Genomic DNA, 15,429 nt, shown 5'->3' with positions numbered 1-15,429 from the left:
ATAATTATGTAAATACATACTTAAATATTTATAATTAAAGAAAGGTTACTTACAAGCACTCTCTTCCCCTCTAGCATTAGGGCATATAATCCCTCCTACCACTATCACTGTTTTTTTTTTTGGAGATAGAGTCTTGCTCTGTCACCTAGGCTGGAGTTTAATGGCGCAATCTTGGCTCGCTGCATCCTCTGCCTCCCGGGTTCAAGCGATTCTCCTGCCTCAGCCTCCGAAGTAGTTGGAACTACAGGCATGCACCATTACGCCAGGCTAATTTTTTTTTTCTTTGAGATGGAGTCTTGCTCTGTTGCCCAGGCTGGAGTGTAGTGGTGCTATCTTGGCTCACTGCAACCTCCACCTCCTGGGTTCAAGCGATTCTCCTGTCTCAGCCTCCCGAGTAGATGAGATTACAGGTGTGTGCCATCACGCCTGGCTAATTTTTGTATTTTTAGTAAAGATGGGGGTTTCATCATATTGGCCAGGCTGGTCTCAAACTCCTGACCTCAAGTGATCTGTCCACCTCGGCCTACCAAAGTGCTGGGATTACAGGTGTGAGCCACTGCACCCAGCCCACTATCACTATTGATCCACTTTGTAGGTTGATTAGAATGAGAGAAAGAAAATCTGCAAGATAGAACTGTTATAAGAAACAGACTTAAGTACCACCACCACCAACAGCAAAATGGAACTACCATTATTTGTCAACATAAAGACTTCCCTTCTAACACATTGGGGTAGAGGCTCATAAGGAATGCTCAATTATAGAAAAAAAACCTTACACTTTCTTTGTAAGATGTGTAAATTTTCCATCATCTCACTTACCACAAAGGAAGCCAGCCTGAAGACAAAGGGCAGAGTGAAGAGAATTAAAGAAAAATTGAACGAGGGTCCTGCCCAATCAAACTTGCATGAAACCTGCTGAACCTCTGCATCAATGAGCCAATCAGCTAGAATTACAGGTGCCCGCCACCACACCCAGCTAATTTTTGTATTTTTAGTAGAAATGGGGTTTCATCATGTTGTCAAGGCTGGTCTCGAACTCGTGACCTCAAGTGATCCATACACCTCAGCCTCCCAAAGTGCTGGGATTACAGGTATGAGCCACCATGCCGGGCCCAGAATGTATATTTTAACAAGATTCCCAGGTGATCCACATGCACATTAAGGTTTGAGAAATACCATTGTATTAGGCTGTTCTTGCATTGCTATAAAGAAATACCCGAGACTGGGTAATTTACAGGAAAATAAGTTCACTTGTCTCATGGTTCTACAGGATGTATAGGAAGCATAGCACTAATATCTGCTTCTGGCGGGGGCCTCAGGAAGCTTTTACTCATGGCAGAAGGCAAAGTGGGAGTGCGTAAGTCACATGGCAAAAGCAGGAACACAGGCATGGGGGAGGTGACACACTTTTTTTTTTTTTAAGAGCGTTTTGCTTTGTCACACAGGCTGGAGTGCAGTGGCATGATCTCAGCTCATTGCAGCCTCTGCCTCCCAGATTCAAACGATTCTCACGCCTCAGCCTCCCGAGGTGCCACACACTTTTAAACAACCAGATCTCATGAGAACTCACTGACTATCATGAGGACAGCACCAAGGAATTGTGCCAAATCATTCACAAGAAATCCACCCTCATGATCCAATCACCTCCCACCAGGCCCCACATCCAACACTGGGAATTACAATTCAACATGAGATTTAGGTAGGAACAAATATCCAGACTATATGTACTGTTTTCTTTGGGTTTGTACAGCATGTTCTTTATTCATTGCTAGTAAAATACTCATCTGTCTCCCACTAAACCTGTGATATTCTTGAAAGCAGGAAATCTGTATTATTACTTTTTGTATTCTGACCACCGCTAGTTGTCCACCAAAACCATTTTCTCAGTCTTTCCAGGTACACTGCTAATCTACATTTCCCAGGCTTCCTTGCAGTTAGGTGTGATCATGTGACTAAGTTATCTCCAGTGGAATGTAAGCAGAAATACTGTGTACTATTTCTGGGCCCAGGTCTTAAAGACTGTAGGCAAGCTCACTGTTTTTTCCTTTCTCTTTGACTGGAATCTTAGTTTACAGGGTCTCAGTTGCACTGGCTACATTTCACATGCTCAATAGCACTTTTGGCTAATGGTTACCATATTAGAGCAGACATAGAACATTTTCATCGTTACAGAAATTTATATTGGATAGGAGCACTCTAGGGAGAATATCTACAATCTGTCAGATACCCCAGAATCATTACAATAAATCACCTCTGTTACTTAGGCTAATCAGATTTGATTTTACTATATGCTTTCAAAAGGAATGCAGTTATTGTATATGTGGCACTATAACTATACCTACTAAACACTAAATCTGACGGGGCAATTCTCAGGCTTATTTCTATTTGACCTCTATCAGTTTTTTTACCTGGTCAACTATTCTCTTGGATCTCTTCTACCCCTGACACTCTCTCATAAGAATTGGTATGCTGGCGGGCCGCAGTGGCTCACACCTGTAATCCCAGCACTTTGGGAGACCAAGGCGGGTGAATCACGACGTCAGGAGTTCAAGACCAGCCTGGCCAACACAGTGAAACCCCGTCTCTACTAAAAATACAAAAATTAGCCAGGCGTGGTGGTGGGCTCCTGTAATCCCAGCTATTTGGGAGGCTGAGGCAGGAGAATCACTTGAACCCAGGAGGCAGAGGTTGCAGTGAGCAGAGACTGTGCAACTGCACTCCACCCAGGGCAACAATGTGAGACTCTGTCTCAAAAAAAAAGAAAAAAAGAATTGGTATCATCCATAAAATCTCTTAGCAATATATACTAAAGAGAGATGGCCCTTAAAAAGTGCAGAGCAGCGTGAAGGGGAGACTGATGCTTATTTTACACATTCTGTGTTCCCAAGCCTCCCATCGAGCTTCTGAACCATGCATCTAAATTGTTCACTAGATAGGTCCAGAGGTATCGCAAAATGGATGTGCTTCAAAAGGAAACTATTCCTCATTCAAAACCTAGCTTAGTTTTGAACCTTCCCATTGCCCAGATAGAGAAAATGGACCTGCGCATACTGTGATCATGGTATTTATGACTGCACTGTAACTTGTGTGCGTGACTCTCTTTTGAAGAGGGACAACATTGTCTTCCCCTCTTTATATCTAGCATAGTGTCTGACACACATAAGTGCTCAATGATTTTTATTTTAGCAAATCGTAGTCATTTCCATACATTATTTTTTACAGCAAACATTGCCGGATACATTTCCATACGTTTTTAAATAGAGGAGGAGGAAGTGGAGGGAAAAAAAGGAAAATAAATAAATAAGTTGATTGTGAGCAATCAACTCCAGAATCACACCAATACTTCTAGGTCTAATGGCCACACAGCAAAATCAGCCTCAGTTATCCCATTGTTTTCATATCTTAAGACCTAAAAATGGGAACACAGATTTGTGGGAATAGGTTAGGATTTCTCAGTTTCCAAATTTTTCTGTGTGAGACTTTTATGCTAACTCTAGCACGGCTTATGTAAAATGTTCGTGATTTGGGGGTGGATCTAAACCACCTCAGATCTATAACCTCTGAGATAAGCGGGGCTGAGCTGCCAGAATGTCAGCTGTCACTTATCCCACCCAGAAACACAGGGGTAATTGTGGTTCTGATGCAGCCAGAAGTCCTCCTACCCTGTAACTCTTATCTGCTAAAACAAACCAACCTAGGAGCTAGCTATCCAATGCAGAGGGCAGAACCATTTTCCGTGCAGAACATACTTGGCCTAGCCAAGGGTGACAAGGTCCTGCCTTCAAAAACAGGCCAGTCGCAGAAAAGAGTGATGATGGGCGCAGGTGGAGGAGGACAGCAGACCACTGCCTGAGGCCTTCACATTTAAGCTACACAAAAATGCTTTTCCAGGTGAGCAGAGCTCTCGGGCTGCCCGCTTGTGACCCCAAATCCTGTCAGTCACGAGAACAGGGGTGAAGGAGGTGAAAACAGTGCGGAAAATAAGTCCTTAGGACAGTGAGTTCGGAAAATGCCTTCTTCAGTGTTCCAAGGTGCCCACGTGAACTGGGGAGGGCAGAGCAAAACCTCCTTATTTTCGGGTCTGTGCAGGGTCCCCGCTAGGAAGGGGCAGCCCTTGAGTTCCGTGTTGGTCGGTTATTAAGCGACTCCCCCGCGAAGCCCCGCCCAATGCCTGTGCGCTCAAACGAGGAGCGTCCGAGGAACGCCTAAGAGAAGTGAACTGAGGGGGCCGGGCGGCCGCTGAGGAGGGGAGCGCGCGGGAGCAGGGGCGAGGAGCGCGGAGGCGGGCGCGGCTGCCAGCTTAGAGGGCCCGGGCGGGGGCCTGAGAGCAGGGCTGGAGGGGCGGAGGACCGAGGAGGCCCGCCAGCGTTCCCGGCCGGCTCCGAGCAGGCGCCGTGGCAGCGCCCGCGCCTCCTGCCCGCCCTCCGCCGTCGCCAGGACGCAGGCCCGCGTCGGGGACGGCAGTAGGGCCCGCCGCCGTCGGCCTGGCGTCTCCACCCCGCTCAGTCTGCCTTGCCGCGCCTTCCCGCGTCGGACCGGCCGGGCCCTGCCCCTGGCGGAGGTAACTGCCCGCGGATTCCTTACCCCGGGACCCTGGCCTCCTCTTACGCTCCCCGGACCCGGGCGTCCTTGGTATCCCCTCATCCACCCTTCTGTCGGGCAGGTCCGCGACCTCCCTCCCGGGCCGTCTCCAGCCGCATCCGGCCCTGGTACATCCCCACTACCCAGTCGGGGCCCCTTCCTCGCTCTGGGCCTACCCCAGCCTCCCGGCGTCGCTTACTGACGGAGCGCGGGAGCCCCGAGGGGCCGGGGTCGCCTGGCCGGCGTGGGTGGTGCCAGGCTCGGGCCACACCTCGGCCCCGGACCCGAGCCCCCCAGCCTCTTGAGCAGGATCCGGAGGAATAGAATGTCAATTTTCCTCACTGTTAGCAATTTTAAGATTGACTAATGAGGCTGGGTGCTTTGGCTCACGCCTGTAATCCCAGCACTTTGGGAGGCCGAGGCGGGCGGATCACAAGGTCAGGACCATCCTGGCTAACACGGTGAAACCCCGTCTCTACTAAAAATACAAAAAATTAGCCGGGCGTGGTGGCGGGCGCCTGTAGTCCCATCTACTTGGGAGGCTGAGGCAGGAGAATGGCGTGAACCCAGGACGTGGAGCTTGCAGTGAGCCGAGATGGTGCCACTGCACTCCAGCCTGGGCTACAGAGCAAGACTCCGTCTCAGAAAAAAAAAAAAAAAAAAAAAAAAAAAAAAAAAAAAAGAAGATTGACTAATGGATTTGGGGTATGTCAGTGCATAAAGTTCCCAGTCTTTTTTCACTCGATAATTTTAGCAGCACTGATACTATTGACTGGATTTGTTATTTCATTAGGAGCTGCAAATGATGCTTTTCTAATGCCGGTGTTCCTCTTGCATTTGGTTAACCCTTTTGAAAGAATTTATTTTATTTGTAATTGTATTTATTTATTTTTGAGCCGAAGTCTTCGCTATGTTGCCCACGCTGGAGTGCAGTGGCTCTCACAGGCACAATCACAGCTCACTGCAGCCCGGAACTCTCCTGTCCTCAAGCGATCTTCCCATCTCGGCCTTCGTGCTGGCTGATAGCTAGCATCTTGATAGATCTTTGTGTGCTGTCTCAGAGTAGTTTTTCTTTTAAAGCTATTTTATTAAAAAACAAACAAACAAAAAAACCCCATCTATTTTGCCTGAGCACAGTGGATCACGCCTGTAATCCCAACACTTTGGGAGGCTGAATCGGGTGCATCACCCATGGTCAGGGGTTCGAGACCAGCCTGGCCAACATGGTGAAACCCCGTTTCTACTAAAAATACAAAAAAATTAGCCTGGTGTGGTGCTGCATGCCTGTAATCCCAGCTACTCGGGAGGCTGAGGCAAGAGAATCGCTTGGACCAGGGAGGCGTACGTTGCAGTGAGCCGAGATTGCGCCACAGCACTCCAGCCTGGGAGATAAGAGCAAAACTCCAACTCAGAAATAAAATAAAGTATAAATCAAAACTTTATGAAAATTTTCAGTTAAGATCTTCAGTGGTCCATACGCAGTAGATTATGCCTGTTATCCCAGCACTTTGGGAGGCTAGAGTGGGTGGATCACTTGAGGTCAGGAGTTCGAAACCAACCTGGCCAACATGGTGAAACCCCATCTCTACTTAAAAAAAAAAAAAAAAAATTACAAAAATTAGCCAGGCGTGGCCGGGCGTGGTGGCTCACGCCTGTAATCCCAGCACTTTGGGAGGCCTAGACGGGTGAATCACGAGGTCAGGAAATCAAGACCATCCTGGCTAACACGGTGAAACCCCCTCTACTAAAAATACAAAAAATTAGTCGGGCGTAATGGCGAGCGCCTGTAGTCCCAGCTACTTGGGAAGCTGAGGAAGGAGAATGGCGTGAACCCGGGAGGCGGAGCTTGCAGTGAGCCGAGATAGCGCCACTGCACTCTAGCCTGGAGGACAGAGCGAAACTCCGTCTCAGACAAACAAACAAACGAACAAAAAAATTAGCCAAGGGCGGTGGCACACGCTTGTAGTCCCAGCTACTTGGGAGGCTAATGCAGGAGCATCACTTGAACCCGGGAGGTGGAGGTTGCAGTGAGCTGAGATCGCACCACTGCACTCCACCTGGGGCAACAGAGCGAAACTCTCTCAAAACAAACAAACAAACAAACCAAAAAACCAAAAAAAAAAAAAAAAAAAAAAAAAAAAAAACCAGTGAAGGATCATTTATGATTATTACTATTATTGTTTACAGAATCTTGGGACTGTTTAACTTAATTGGCCATTGATATCTTAACAAACATGGAGATAAGATTAGAAATTTTGACATCAACAAGTATTAAGCAGAAAAAACCATGGCCACGTGTCTCCTGGTTGGGAAAGGTAGGTTTTTCTTTATTCAAGTAGTACCAGTTTTATATATGTTGCATGTGTGTTTTGCCTGTAATATAGGAGTGTTCTATGATCTTAAGTAAATAAAACATCATCTACTGGAGGAGGATCTACAGGAGGATCACCTACCTGCACACTGAACAGGGTTTTGTGTGTGTTTTGTCTTTATAATAATGAGCAAGTTAGTTTTTCCAGAATGTTAAGTGGTTTGTTTAGAAGATTTTTACTTAAACTTTCTTATTCATATTATGTTTAAGTCAAGTTTAAGTTTGAGATGGCATCATATATCAAAATGGAAAATTTAATGTCCTGAGCTTTCCTTTACCAGAAGTTAGTGGAGTGTTTCCTCCTATTGTGGTTTTCATGATTGTGCTATGAAGTGTTCTTGGAACTAGGATGGAAGAAATGGGCCACAGTACGTTAGTAATCCAGGAATGCCATTCATAATATGTGGCATAGATTCCCCACTTAGGGAAAATAGGCAACCCTACTGTATTTGTAATGATCATTGAAATTAAGTGTTACATTTCCTCTGAGAAACTATACCACTAACTCCCCTAGAACAGGAATTCTTAAACTTTACAATGTATCAGAATTATCTGGAGAGGTGGTTAAAACACAGATTGCTGGGCCCCACTCCCAAAGTTTTCAGTTAATTAGGTCTGCGGTAGGGTTGGATATTTTGTATTTTGTATTTTTTTGTTGTTGTTGTTGTTGTTGAGATGGAGTCTGGCTTTGCTGCCCAGGCTGGAGTGTAATGACACCTTCTCGCCTCACTGCAACTTCAGCCTCCCAGGTTCAAGTGATTGTCCTACCTCAGCCTCCCGAGTAGCGGAATTACAGACGCGTGCCACCACGCTCAGCTAATTTTTGTATTTTTAGTAGAGATGGGATTTCACCATGTTGTTCAGGCTGGTCTTGAACTCCTCACTTCTGAGGTGTTGCTGATGCTGCTGGCTCAGTTATGCTTTGAAAATCACTGCCTTAGAATATATGAAAACAGTTAATTCAAAACAGCCTACTTTTTCTAGATATTAAAAGATGAGCAGAGTCATGGATTTATGAATTTCAGAAGCTATATCTATTTTAATCTAAGTAAATAATTTAAAAACTTGCTCATACTACTGTTTTTTTTTGAGGCAGAGTCTTGCTCTGTCACCCAGGCTGGAGTGCAGTGGCACAGTCTTGGCTCACTACAAGCTCTGCCTCCCGGGTTCACACCATTCTCCTGCCTCAGCCTCCTGAGTAGCTGGGACTACAGGTGCCCACCACCACGCCCGGCTAATTTTTTGTATTTTTAGTGGAGATGGGGTTTCACCATGTTAGCCAGGATGGTCTTGATCTCCTGACCTCATGATCCACCCGCCTCAGCCTCCCAAAGTGCTGGGATTACAGGCGTGAGCAACCACGCCCGGCCCATACTGCTGTTAAAATTGATGAGAGTCAGGTGCAGTGGTATGCACCTGTGGTCCCAGCTACTCAGGAGGCTAAGGCGAGAGGATCGCTTGAGCCCAGGAGTTCTGGGCTGCAGCGTGCCATACCGATTAGGTGTCTGCGCTAAATTCTGTATCAATATGATGACCTCCCAGGATCAAGGGGCTGGGGTAACCACCAGGTTGCCTAAGAATGGTGAACTGGTCCAGATCAGAAATGGACAAGGTCAAAACTCTCCTGCTTATTAGTAGTGGGATAGTGCCTGTAAATATCTGCTGCACTCCAGGCTGGGCAACAACAACAAAAAAAGATTAAAAAATAGATAAACCAGTTTTGGCTAGCAGAATTAGAAGACACTCCTATAATTTTAAACTTCAAAGAAATTGAAATACAACTATTAGGTCACCTTACCTATTAATTCTAATGTGGTATCTTAAAACAGAATTCAAAATGTTCAGGTTACTATAGCGTATTAAGCTGAATGTTCATTTTATGATTTGTGGTCAAATGGATAATCTTTCTTAAATGTTGCTTTGGTTTCTGGATAATTTATTTAGGCAGTAAGTTGAATTAATTTCGGACACCTCTTGAGTCCTTCACATGTTTCTTCTCTTAGGAAAAAGAAGCTGTTTTTCTTTTGGATGATAAATTCATAAATGAAATTAATTTGCTATCAGGAAAGATAAAGAAGAAAATTCCTAGTCTGCAGCCTTTCTTGAAGGATGTTATTGTCCTAACAACGTCCATTAATGGTTAAGTAGTACTGATATTTTCAAATGACTAAAACTGTATTTTTTAATAACTTAGGGTGATATTAAAGAAAATATTAGATTATAAGTATTGCATTTCATTTTTGGAAACAGATGCCTGGCTGGCTGGGGTACTAACTACAGGAGAGCTTTTCCTTTGGAACAAAGATCAAGATTGTTTGAAAACTATACTAATAACTGAAAAGCCTAAGGAAATGATCAAAGCTACAGTCGGTGGGAAATTTTTTTATTTGTTTAAATTCATTTAACTAGGAAAAATAGGAGAACATGATGAAACATTTTTCTGTTATTGTCTTGAAAATGTGTTTCTGTATATGTGCATATGTATATCTGTAGGAATATATATTTCCATGTATGTGTATATATATGTATGTATTTTTGGTCATGTTTATCTGTGATACTGAGATTCAACTTGAAGAAAATTCTGGCATGCCTAATATTTCTGTGATAATAATAGGTTTCTAATATCACATAAGTACTTGATAAATGTTGCTATTTTTTGTACTTTTTTCTTTTTTAGAGACAGGATCTTGTTCTGTCACATAGGCTGAAGTATAGTGGCATGATCATAGCTGCAGCTTTGACCTCTTGGGCTCAAGCGATCCGTCTCCTTAAGCCTCCCAAAGTGCTGGGATTACAGGCATGAGCTGCTGTGCCTGGGTTGTATTTTTAATTTTTTGCTAGTGCCTTAGTTTTGACATCCTGAATGGTAACATTATTTCGTTTTTTATTGTAAGAATACATAAATTATGTACTTTGTTGGGGGGAATTTAGACCTCAGAGGTTTAATTACATTTTTTGTTATTTTTTTTAGCAAGCTCTTTGAGACCTTATTTGTATGTATCTGGAAATGCGAGAAGAATTCTGCTCATAACACCTGGATGCATATTTCTTTGGGAATATTTGGAATTAAAGAGTATCTTATCTTCTAAGAGCCTTTCATTGGTGGGTCGGTGGTCCCAGGTCATACCTGAAGAAGCAGTTCTCTTGCCTTCCATTGAAGATAAAGAAGCTGTAGTGAATGCTGTTTTTATAAAAAATGAGGTAAAATCAGTCTCAGACTCTTATCTGTGAAGCAGATTAGCAGAATGCATAATAGTATAACTGTATATCTTTAGTCACCATAAATTTTCATAGTAATTGTGCAATTCTTATATGGAAAAGATATTTTTATGTTTCTTGGGTCACATTTTTAAAAAGTGTTTATTAAAAGTAGTTTTAACTTAGAACTCCTTTTCTCTATCCTTGATTTAAAGATATAGCTTGTTATGCCAGGCGCGTTGGCTCACGCCTGTAATCCCAGCACTTTGGGAGGCGGAGGCGGGTGGATCACCTGAGGTCGAGAGTTCAAGACCAGCCTGACCAACATGGAGAAACCCCGTCTCTACTAAAAATACAAAATTAGCCAGGTGTGGTGGCACACGCCTGTAATCCCAGCTACTTGGGAGGCTGAGGCAGGAGAATCGCTTGAACCCAGGAGGCGGAGGTTGCGGTGAGCCGAGATCATGCCATTACACTCCAGCCTGGGCAACAAGAGTGAAACTCTGTCTCAAAAAAAAAAAAAAAAAAAAAAAAAATATATATATATATATATATACATATATATATACACACATATATATATGTATATATATATATTCTTGTTTGGTAATTTAACAAGCTAGAATTGATACTAAATATGCCATTTAATTGGGAAATAAAAGATTCATGAACTTGAAAAACCAAAACACATTTAAAATAGCTGCTTGGTATTCTTTGTATGTATGGACGAGCATTTTATTATCCAAACCACTATTGTTAGAAATTGCATTTTAAAGTTTTATTGTCCCCCCTCCCCATTCTCAGGGTGGTGCACTAATTTAAATAGTATAAAAGTATAAAAAGAGAAAAATAAACATGTAAGAATAGTTTCAGTTATAGTCACAATAAATGTCAATATTTCCTTGAGAGCATAAACTACAACCTCATATTTGAGACCTGCCTCTGGCTCAGAAAAAAATTACTTAGTCTTTAGCTTAATGTTAAGAATAAAAAATATAAGCAAGATCTCAATATTTTTTACTAGTTTATGATGAGGAATATATATATATGTTTAGTATCTTGATTTATTTTCACATTAATTTTATACTAAAGTATCTTAAATTTGTCTACAGTTATTTGGAGACTGCTGCCTGTGTTCATTTACTTTTTATTCTGGGGAATGCCTGAAGTTAACATTTCTAGCAATTCGGTGGCATGAGAATGTATTTACATCCATAAGGTGAGGTAAATGTTTTTTTCTTATTTCCTTACTGATTTTTTTTTTCTTTTGAAGGCAGGGTCTTGCTCTGTCAACCAGACTGGGGAGGCAGTGGCACAATCATAGCTCAGCCTCCTGAGTACCTGTGACTATAGGTGTATGCCACCATGCCTGGCTCATTTTTTTTTTTTTTTTTAACGGACAAGGTCTTGCAATCCTGGACTCAAGCAATCATCTTGCCTTGGCCTCCCAAAGTGCTGGGATTACAGGCATGAGCCATCATACCCGGCCCCATGTTTTCTATCCCTTTTTAAACAATTATTATCTTTTGATCCATATACATGTAATAAAATTTGTAAATGTTATTGTGAGTTTTGATTTCTGAGGCTTTGCAAATCATTTCTTCCTCTCTTATTTCTAAATGTTTAATCCAGAAAGTTTATCTTGTTTTTGTCTTGTTTCTCTTCTTTGAGAACTTGTAAAAGATAAGACAAGCTATGGTTTTACTTGTCTAAGACTATAAAAGTAACTATTTTGGAAAAGAATTCAATTGAAATTTAAAAGGGACATAACTATTTTGATTTGCTGTTATACCTTTAAATGCTTAAGTGTTATTTTATTTAAAAATAGTTTTATTCTGAAAAGCCTAATAGAAAATATGCTTTTTTTTTTTTTTGAGATGGAGTCTCGCTCTGTCACCCAGGCTGGAGTACAATGGTGTGATCTCGGCTCACTGTAACCTCTGCCTCTCGGGTTCAAGCGATTCTCCTGCCTCAGCCTCCCAAGTAGCTGGGACTAAGGTGCCCACCACTATGCCCGGCTAACTTTTTGTATTTTTATTAGAGATGGGGTTTCACTATATTGGCCAGGCTGGTCTCGAACTCCTGACCTACTTTTTAAATTCCTGTAAAAATGTTTGGTATTATGTTGAAATATGTTTATCCAAACTTTTAGTGGAAGCAGGTATAATATATTTGGGGATGCATATAAAAACATGGCTGTACTAACGGAACTCTGATATTCAATTTATTTAGCTAATCTGCAGCTGTTCTTTTGTGCACAGACTTCTGAAAGGTCTCTGATATAGTTTGGATGTTCATCCCCTCCAAATCTCGTGTTGAAAATAATCCTTAATGTTGCAATGTTGGAGGTGGGGCCTGGTGGGAGACGTTGGGGTCAAGGGGGCAGATCCCTCATGAATGACTTGGTGTTCTGCTTAACAGTAATGAGTTCTTGCTCTGAGTTCACGGGAGATCTGGTTGTTTAAAAGAGCCTGGAATCTCCTCCTTCTCTCCCGTACTCCCTCTCTTGGAAAAATGCTGCTCCCTCTTTCCTTTCTGCCATGGTTATAAGCTTCCTGAAGCCCTCACAAGAATCCGAGGAGATGCCTAAGCCATGTTTGCACAGTCTGGAGAACCGTGAGCCCAAGTAAACACCTTTTCTTTCTTTCTTTCTTTTTTTTTTTGATATGGAGTCTCATTCTGTCGCCCAGGTTGGAGTGCAGTGGCACGATCTTGGCTCACTGCAACCTCCGCTTCCCAGGTTCAAGCAGTTCTCCTGCCTTAGCCTCCTGAATAGCTTGGATTACAGGTGCGCGCCACCATGCCCAGCTAATTTTGTGTTTTTAGCAGAGACACGGTTTCACCATGTTGGCTCAGATTCCTGGCTTCAAGTGATCCACCTGTCTCCGCCACCCAAAGTGCTGGGATTACAGGCGCGAGCTACCGTGCCCAGCCAACCCCTTTTCTTTATAAATTACTCAGTCTCAGGCATTCCTTTACAGCAACACAATGGATTAACATAGTCTCTAAAATATTCCCTAAGTACATGTGCACATGTAGGAATTTGGATGAATCCTTTAATTTTTGTAATGAACTATATATAAATTTAAAAGTTACTATACATTTTGTTTTCAATTATTTCATTTTTTTTTAGATCATTGCCATACCATGTTCATTGGGCTCAACAAGACTGTCATCTCTGCAGTCTAATTCCTAAATGTGAATCAGTAAAGTCAAGAGGAGCTCTACTTTCTGCCTTTTCAAGAGATGGCCTTACCCTGGCAGTAACTCTTAATCAGAAAGACCCCAAGGTCAGTAAATATCTGTCTTAGAAAGTAATCTACAAAAGAAGGAGTTTATTCGAGTTTTGAGATTTTTCTTTTTCTAAATACTCCTTTATATTCCCTTTTTTTTTTTTTTTTTTTTTTTTTGAGACAGGGTCTCCGTCTGTTGCCTAGGCTGGAGTACAGTGGTGCGATCATGGCTTGCTGCAGCCTTGACCTCCCAGGCTGAAGTGATCCTCTCACCTTAGCCTTCCAAGTAGCTGGGGCCACAGGCTTATACCACCATGGCTGGCTAATTTTTGTATTTTTTTGGTAGAGATGAGGTTTTACCATATTGCCCAGGCTGGTCTTGAATTCCTAAGCTCGAGCAATTCTCCCACCTCAGCCTCCCAAAGTGCTGGGATTACAGGTGTGAGCCATTGTGCCCAGCCTACTTTATATTCTTTAAGTTGGTGGTGTTTAATCCAACTTGACATTGTGGATTGGTAAAGTTCTTTAAATTAGATGCCGTAACTCTCAAAACTTGGCTCTCAGAAATGAAAAAAGAATAAGGGAAAAAGAGGAAAGAAGAGCACTGCGGTAACTAATGTTCTTAAGGTGGAACATAAAAGAGCAAAGGCTACCAGGGGTCAATATTGCCTTGCCAGTTGAGAAATTCTCCCTAGATAGTTTATTAATATAGTAATAGATCTCTATGTCGCCAGAATTATAAGTAATGGTTACAGTAAAATAATTTTAATAGTTTTCTTGTCTTTTTTTCCTTTCTAGGCAACTCAGGTATTATTTATAAACACACTGAATTTTGTTACTCTCTGTGGTAGCCTTAAAGGATGTAGTAACAAGAGTCGCGTGGTTCCAGCTGCACTTATTAGGTAAGAACTCTTTTGTCTGTCTTTTTTTTCTTTTTTTCTTTTAAAAGAGATGGGTCTCTGTCAGGTGTGATAGCTCACTCCTTTAATTCTAGCACTTTGGGAAACCAAGGTGGGAGGATCACTTGAGCTCAGGGGTTTGAGACCAGCTTGGGCAACATAATGAGACCTTGCCTCTACTGAAAAATAGAAAGAAATTAGCTGAGCATGGTAGTGGACACCTGTAGTCCCAGCTACTTGGGAGGCTGAGATAGGGGGTATCACCTGAGCCTGGGTAATAGAGGCTGCAGTGAACTATGATCTCACCACTGCACTCCGGTCTGAGTCTGAGCAACAGAGGAAGATCCTGTCTCAAAGGAAAAAAAAAAAAAGACTGGGCACAGTGGCTCATGCCCGTAATCACAGCACTTTGGGAGGCCGAGGCTGGGTGTGGTGGCTCACACCTGTAATCACAACACTCTGGGAGGCCGAGGTGGGTGGATCACCTGAGGTCAGGAGTTCAAGACCAGCCTGGCCAAAATGGTGAAACCCCATCTCTACTAAAAAAAATATTTAAAAAAATTAGCCAGGTGTGGTGGCATGCACCTGTAGTCCCAGCTACTTGGGAGGCTGAGGCACGAGAATGGCTTGAACGACAGAGGGAGACTGTCTCAAAAAAAAAAAAAAAAAAAGTGGTCTTACTTGTTGCCCAAGCTGGAGTGTAGTGGTGTGATCATAGCTCGCTGCAGCATTGAACTCCTGGGCTCAAGCAGTCCTTTCTTCCTCAGCCTTCTGAGTAGCTGGGACTACAGGTGTGTGTCACTGTATGTGGCTAACTTTTTAAAGTTTTTTGTAGAGACAGGGTCTTGCTATGTTGACCACGCTGGTCTTTAGCTCCTGGCCTTAAGTGATCCTCCCACCTTGGCCTCCTAAAGTGCTGGGATTACAGGCCTGAGCCATCATGCCCAGCCTAAAAGTTGCTTTATATAAGGAATGCCTTAAATACTTTAAGGAAGGGTCTGGTGGGGTAGTAGATAACATACTTTCTTTTCTCTTTCATTTATTTTTGTGTCTTCCTGGGAGAAATTTAATCATGAGTAAGTAGAGAAATGTTGGGATGAATTGGAGAGGCTGAAATGAAAAAGGCTTGTTTGGAAAGACCATTATT

General features: G+C 42.9%; 1 protein-coding gene across 6 annotated transcripts in view; it reads left to right on the top strand.

Annotated features, from left to right (window-relative positions):
* The first annotated feature begins 4,463 nt into the window (after window positions 1-4,463).
* CPLANE1 (ciliogenesis and planar polarity effector complex subunit 1) overlaps window positions 4,464-15,429 on the top strand; it is a 163,189-nt gene continuing 152,223 nt past the window's right edge. For 5 of the 6 annotated variants that reach the window (XM_050794493.1, XM_050794492.1, XM_050794491.1 and 2 more), the window contains exons 1-8: window positions 4,464-4,561; window positions 6,769-6,896; window positions 8,956-9,091; window positions 9,203-9,322; window positions 9,924-10,153; window positions 11,263-11,369; window positions 13,284-13,440; window positions 14,182-14,285. In XM_050794493.1, coding sequence (XP_050650450.1) covers window positions 6,816-6,896; window positions 8,956-9,091; window positions 9,203-9,322; window positions 9,924-10,153; window positions 11,263-11,369; window positions 13,284-13,440; window positions 14,182-14,285 — 935 coding nt within the window. In that variant the 5' untranslated portion in view covers window positions 4,464-4,561; window positions 6,769-6,815. The remainder of the gene's footprint in view (window positions 4,562-6,768; window positions 6,897-8,955; window positions 9,092-9,202; window positions 9,323-9,923; window positions 10,154-11,262; window positions 11,370-13,283; window positions 13,441-14,181; window positions 14,286-15,429) is intronic. The other variant, XM_050794494.1, reaches the window with a different exon arrangement.

This window comes from Macaca thibetana, chromosome 6 (genome assembly GCF_024542745.1).
Source record: "Macaca thibetana thibetana isolate TM-01 chromosome 6, ASM2454274v1, whole genome shotgun sequence".
NCBI lineage: Eukaryota > Metazoa > Chordata > Mammalia > Primates > Cercopithecidae > Macaca > Macaca thibetana.
The sequence above is the reverse complement of the archived record's forward strand: the minus strand, read 5'-3'. Positions and strand labels throughout refer to the sequence as shown.